The sequence below is a fragment of the Rutidosis leptorrhynchoides genome, chromosome 3 (genome assembly GCF_046630445.1).
Source record: "Rutidosis leptorrhynchoides isolate AG116_Rl617_1_P2 chromosome 3, CSIRO_AGI_Rlap_v1, whole genome shotgun sequence".
Classification (NCBI taxonomy): Eukaryota; Viridiplantae; Streptophyta; class Magnoliopsida; order Asterales; family Asteraceae; genus Rutidosis; species Rutidosis leptorrhynchoides.
The window spans coordinates 107103144-107110000 of record NC_092335.1 but is presented as its reverse complement, the minus strand read 5'-3'; the positions used below and the strand labels follow the sequence as shown (position 1 = coordinate 107110000).

Sequence of the window (6857 nt, the reverse complement as noted above, 5' to 3'; positions counted from 1 at the left end):
CCCTGCCTCTTCGCTCCCTAGCTGTAGCTATTCTATATATGTCATTGGCTCCCTCCTTAGAGTCTAGTTTCCTATATAAATCTTCATAAACTTTGTCTTTTGCAATTGCTACGGCCTTCTTTGCTTCTCTTTTAGCTTCTTTATATCTTTCTTCTACCCTAGTCCTCTCTGCAGACGTTCCTTCTTCAAAAGTAATGAGCTCCCTAAACCTCGTCTGCTTTAACGCGACTTTCGTTTGGACATCATCACTAAGCCACCACGATTCTCTACTACTCTTGTGGGCTGTCGATGTCCCTAATGTCACCCCTAAAGCTTCTTTTGCCACCTCTCTGATAGTATATGCCATGCGGTTCCATATCTGGTCTACGTTAGTATGAGCTACGTTATCCCCTTCTACACTCAATCTATTAGCAACAGTAGCTCTAAAAGTCTCCGCCTTCGCACCATGTAGGTTCTTCCAAAGGATTCTATGTTGCACAACCCTGGTCCTCCTGCCAACTCTTCCCCGGGTGACTAGGTCCATGACCAACAATCTATGCTGGGAGGAGCACGTCAAGGCTGGAAGGACCTTACATTCCTTACATGTCCTGAGTTCCCCTTTACGAAGGAGAAAAAAGTCAATCTGGGTGCTACGACCCCCGCTATAAAAAGTGGCTAACTGAGCATCCCTCTTCTTGAAGAAAGAGTTTGCTACAACCAACTCGTAGGCAATGGAAAACTCAAGAATTGAGCGCCCTTCTTCATTTCTAGGACCAAATCCAAAGCCCCCATGGGCTCCCTCGTAACCTTCTGCCTCCGCTCCAATGTGTCCATTCAGATCACCCCCTATAATCAGTCGATGGTCAGCTGGGAACCCCCTCACTACCTCATCTAACAAATCTCAAAAACTCTTCTTTTCCGCATCACTTAAACCTGCATGAGGTGCGTATGCGCTAATGACCGTAAAAGTCTCCTCCTTAATAATTAGACTAACCGACATAATCCTATCGCTAAACCTACCCACGTCAACGAGGTTATCCTTATGTGGTTTTCCCAAAAAGATACCTACCCTGTTCCATGCTATCCTAGAACCCGAGTACCACAACCTATAGTCCTTAACATCAACCGCCCCTTCACCCTTCCATCTAGTCTCTTGAACACACCCTATGTCCACCTTACTCTTAAGAAAGGTAATGATAGTGCTCCAAATAAACATATATTTAGTAGCAATATCCTCCCAATATGTAAATTATTTAGTTGTAATTGTCCTATTTTAAGTTGTAATCGTTTATATTAAATAAGTGCGAAGACAAAAGGCGAAAACGACGATTTGAAGACGCAAATGACCAAAAAGCTCAAATGTACAAGATACAATCCAAGTGGTTCAATTTATTGATGAGAAACGTCTAAAAATGACAAAAGTACAAGTTGCGGAACGCAAAGTACAAGATATTAAATTATACGAAAGGACGTTCAAAAATCTGAAACCGGGACCTGAGCCAACTATCAACGCCCGACGCAACGGACCAAAAATTACAAGTCTACTATGCACAAGAATATAATATAATATTTAAATAATTATATAAATTATTTATATATTTTATATTATATTAAATAGTGTCGGCAGACTAAAAAATAAATGAATGTGAGCTGGTGCCAGACACCATGCGATCGCATGGCCAGAAGGCACATATCCCATGCGATCGCATGGCCCGAAAAAGTTGGTCAGGTCCTATAAATAGCCAGCTTATTCGACGAGTTTTAAACATAATAATAATAATACTCCTCTAATAATATATATATATATATATATATATATATATATATATATATATATATATATATATATATATATATATATATATATATATATTATAGTATAGTATAGGGTAGTTTTATATTAGATTAGTTTTGGGTTATGCAAAGGTTATTTTACGGGTTTTAAAGTCGGAACTCTGTCCGTGTAACACTACGCGATAAATAATCAATGTAAGCTATGTTCTCCTTTTTAAATTAATGTCTCGTACTTAAGTTATTATTATGCTTATTTAAAACGAAGTAATCATGATGTTGGGCTAAAAATATTAAAATTGGGTAATTGGGCTTTGTACCATAATTGGGGTTTGGACAAAAGAACGACAGTTGTGGAAATTAGACTATGGGCTATTAATGGGCTTTATATTTGTTTAACTAAATGATAGTTTGTTAATTTTAATATAAAGATTTACAATTGGACATACCTATAAATAACCATATACACTCAATCGGACACGATGGGCGGGATATTTATATGTACGAATAATCGTTCATTTAACCGAACACGAGAATGGATTAATAGTCTATGGACTTATTAAAACAGGGGTGAAATTATGTACAAGGACACTTGGCTTAATTGTTAACAAAGTATTAAAACCTTGGGTTACACGCAGTCGATATCCTGGTGTAATTATTAAACAAAGTATTAAGACCTTGTTACAGTTTAAGTCCCCAATTAGTTGGAATATTTGACTTCGGGTATAAGGATAATTTGACGAGGACACTCGCATTTTATATTTATGACTGATGGACTGTTATGGACAAAACCAGACGGACATATTAAATAATCCAGGACAAGGGACAATTAACCCATGGGCATAAAACTAAAAATAAACACGTCAAACATCATGATTACGGAAGTTTAAATAAGCATAATTCTTTTATTTTCATATTTAATTGCACTTCTAATTAACGCACTTTTTAATTATCGTATTTTATTTCATCGCACTTTTATTTATCGCAATTTCATTATCGTTATTTACTTTACGCTTTAAATTAAGTTGTATTTATTTTTAATATTTTACATTAGGTTTTAACTGCGACTAAAGTTTTAAAATCGACAAACCGGTCATTAAACGGTAAACCCCCTTTTATATATTATTATATATAATTATAAATATTTTGTACAAATATAGTTAATTAAAATATAGTGTACAATAAGCCCGCTCCCTGTGGAACGAACCGGACTTACTAAAAACTATACTACTCTACGATTAGGTACACTGCCTATAGTGTTGTAGCAAGGTTTAGGTATATCCCATCTGTAAATAAATAATAAATATCTTGTATAAAATTGTATCGTATTTAATAGTTTTTCCTAGTAAAATATAAGCTATTTCATATACATATTTTATACCCCTTAGCTTTAACATCAAGTTTTTGGCGCCGCTGCCGGGGATTCGGCGAAACACTATATTTTATAAATATATTTGTATATCATTTTTAGAAAAACAATAAAAAAAACCAAAAATATAAAAAGAAAAACAAAAATTTATATATTTTTAAGAGTTTGTTAAAAATTTTATAAAGTTTCTTTATTTTTATTTTAGTTTATAAAAATATAAGTTTTATTTAAATATTTTGTATTTATATAAAAACAGAAAATTAGAAAACAGAAAAAAAAAAAAAAAAAAAACTCTCGGGCCCGAACACTGTAGCAGCCCAGCTCCTGGCCCGAAACCCTACCTCATGCGATCGCATGAGATTTTAACTATCAAACCTTGCGATCGCATGGCTTGACTTGACAGGCCTGGTAACCTCAGCCGACAGTTTAGTGTTTAAATTAATAATAATTATTAATTTTAAAACCCTAATTAGGTTATATTAGTTAAATATTTAATTTAGTTATTTATTTATTTTGTATTTTTAAGTTTAATTAGTTTTATAAAATATAAAATTAATACTTTTATAAAATAAATAATATAAAAATAATATTTTTATAAAAATTGTATTTCCATAAACTTTAGTTTTATTTTTATATTTTGTACTTTTTAATCGTTTTAGCGTAATATTTGTATTTTTCGCTCGTACTTAGTTTTAATTATAGTTTTTGCCTTAGTTATTTTTATTTCTAGATTCTTAGGCTTTGCCGTAAAATCCCTTAAATGCTTTTTCTTTAGACTAAGATTTAGGTGCTTTAGAGTTTTGCGACGCCGTTTTTTAGTACCTTTTTAAATTATTGCCATTTTGGGATATAGTATTTCTTTTAAGCTTTTATATTTTTTGATGCAACTTTTAATTCTTAGTTTTTAGTTCCTTTTAAGTTTCGACACGTTACTTTCTTATTTTTGTTTTCCGCCATTTATTTTTCGACGTTTTCCGACGCACTTCTTTTTCTTTCTTATTTCTCGACGATCTAGTTTTTAGGACATAGAATTTTCTATTTCTTCTCTAAAATTTCAAAAACGAAAAATTATTTTAAGCGGTTAAATTGATAGACATCCAAATTTTATGCTTCGCAGTAATAGTTGGATTTGTTAGTGGCTGAGTTGTGAGCTTCCGATTTAAAGGGTTCTGGCTCCCTGCTGCATCTATTGGCTATTCGAAACGTGGGCAAAAGCAGAAAAGTTTATTAATTTGATAACTTATATAATTTTTATTTTTATAACTAATAGGATAATTAAGTAAATGCACCACATTGTAGCTAAAATTTGGTAATAAGCGCATTATGGAAAATCTCGAGAATATTTTGGAAACTCTTTATGACATCCGAAATCAATTTAATCAATACTCTCAAACGGATGTTGATGACAATTCGTTCAGTCAATCTTGGATCACGAATGACGAAACAATAACTGGTTGTGAAATCTGTGGAGATTATCACTCAACATGGGAATGTTATTATTACGTTCCTATGGAAAATTACGCACCCACGGAACCTGAATGGAACGATTATGAAGAATACAATTCAAATTGGGATTATTCCCAAAAATATATCCAAACTCAACAACCAGAAGGCGAGGAAAATTATGTGCCTGAAAATTCTTTAGATTATATGAAAATCAAACTCGAAGAACTTGATGCTCAAAATGAACAAATGAGAGAGTTTGTAAATCGGCAAGCTAAAACTCTATCAGATTACGCACCTGTTGATCTGAGGAGTCATGTACAAGAAAATCTCATATCATCGAATTTTGATGAATTCGAGAGCTCCGAAATCACCAATTATCCCGATGATACTTTTTATTCAGTTTTACCAATTTCACAACATATCGACACATTAGCCTCTACCGACAAAATCATCGATCCATCAATGAATGAAGAAGAAGTAAGGGTGACAAATTGGTACTCTTGGGAAAACGATAACGTTGAAAATTTTACCCCCGAGACCAAAATGGTGAGACCAATAAGTACCATTAATGAAGAAGAATTTGCTTAGATCCCGAAATTCACCATTCCACAACCTTCCAACCCAATATTCTCATTAGACGAGTCATCTACCGAAGATGAACTACGAGCTGTAATAGATAATGACACCTCGGATTTCACCCAATTAGGTAATAGAGGTGAAACCTTTGATCCCGAGAATGAATCGAAGGAAATGTTAGGAATTGTCCACCCTATAGAAATATGTATGTCGGTGTATATCGATCCATTTGACCAAGAACCAGAAAAGAGACATATCCATTTACTAAAAGCTATACTTAAAAAAGAATTAAGTAGTGACGATCGGGTGATTCTAAACTTTAAACCCATTGATATATTATACACCACCCGAGATGTAAATAACTGGCTCACTATTCTAATTCGTGGAACTTATTCTACCGACTTCACATATCGTCAGCTAAGTGTGGGGAAGTCTAACCCCACTTAACGTTAAATTAGGGGTTCGGGTTAGTGCATAACTCGTTAATAAACATGCATAATAAGTAAGGGTAAAAGACGCATTTTCAAAGATTAGAAAACAGTTCAGAAAAGCAACCATTTTTGAAGAAAAACATGTGTGACAAAACAAGAAGGAATGAACGATGAGGCGCGCCATCTATCATTCGACGAGCTTTGTAATTACAAACTGGGTATTTTTAATCACTTTTCTACACTAATCACCCTCATGAATTTATAATTAGAGTCTGATTTCATGCAAATGAGGGTATTGCATGATCTCAAGTGTGGGGAAGAGTTATAAATTCTCTCGGGTTTATACTTGGTTTATTTTCTAAATTTTGTGAAAATTTAGAAAAAAAAATTTCAACTAAATGAATTCAAAATCATGTTTATACATATTTATGAACGATGAAAACTAGGTGTTAATACCGAAATTATCGTTACCTCGGAAAGGACATAAATTGATAAACAACTAAAACGCTTGAATTTATTTATTAAGATATAAAAAGACGCATGAAAAAAGCCAAGTGTGGGGAGAATGTACCAAGTTATTCAATTAAAAACTATCTATCACATGTTTCTGTAAAGTTTATTGCAGGTGCTTTTGTTTTGGACTAATTTAATCAGTTTTACCCGATTTACTGTAATATATTTGAAAGAAAGATGGATCTACACGATGAATCAATTCCATCATTAAGAGGAAGTAAAGTCTTCCGGAAAAAGACACGCGCTTCTTGATTTAGGTCATGAATTTGTCGTCCAGACCAGCTGTAGGTTGACGAAAAATCTAGAAAAGTCATCTCTAAAATCAGCAGGAAATCCACGGACCTCAGCATCAAACAGGGTCGCCATGTGGTCAGACTTATCTTAACCATGAGAGGATCTGTCTCGTAAAATGGGGAGGGCGCCGTGCAAATTAGCTTGATAAGACTAATGAATCAGACCCCCAGAAAGGATAATCTCCTTAAAGATTAAAAATCAGCTTTTAAGCCTAATATTACTCAATCCTTGAGATTGACCTTAAAGATTGAGAATTACAAACTCATGGAATTCGATGATATCTAAACTCGAGCTTGAACGAGAAAATATTTTGATCAAATTAAAATCGATTTGTTTTCTGAAAACCTATTTTCAATGCGTTCATTACCATTGAATGTAAAATCCTGAGAATTCATCAGAATTCATTAGGTCACCTGAACTAAATCGGGTGTCAACCGTAAGAACGGTGGTTGCATAGC

General features: G+C 33.7%; 1 protein-coding gene across 1 annotated transcript in view; it reads right to left on the bottom strand.

Moving 5' to 3' along the window:
• LOC139900282 (uncharacterized) overlaps positions 1 to 1195 on the bottom strand; it is a 3221-nt gene extending 2026 nt beyond the window's left edge. Inside the window, exons 1-2 of the mRNA XM_071883069.1 lie at positions 913 to 1195; positions 1 to 825 (exon numbers count right to left, since the gene is read on the bottom strand). The exon at positions 1 to 825 is cut by the window's left edge and continues 287 nt beyond it. Coding sequence (XP_071739170.1) covers positions 1 to 825; positions 913 to 1195 — 1108 coding nt within the window. The remainder of the gene's footprint in view (positions 826 to 912) is intronic.
• Between the last annotated feature and the right edge of the window lie 5662 nt (positions 1196 to 6857).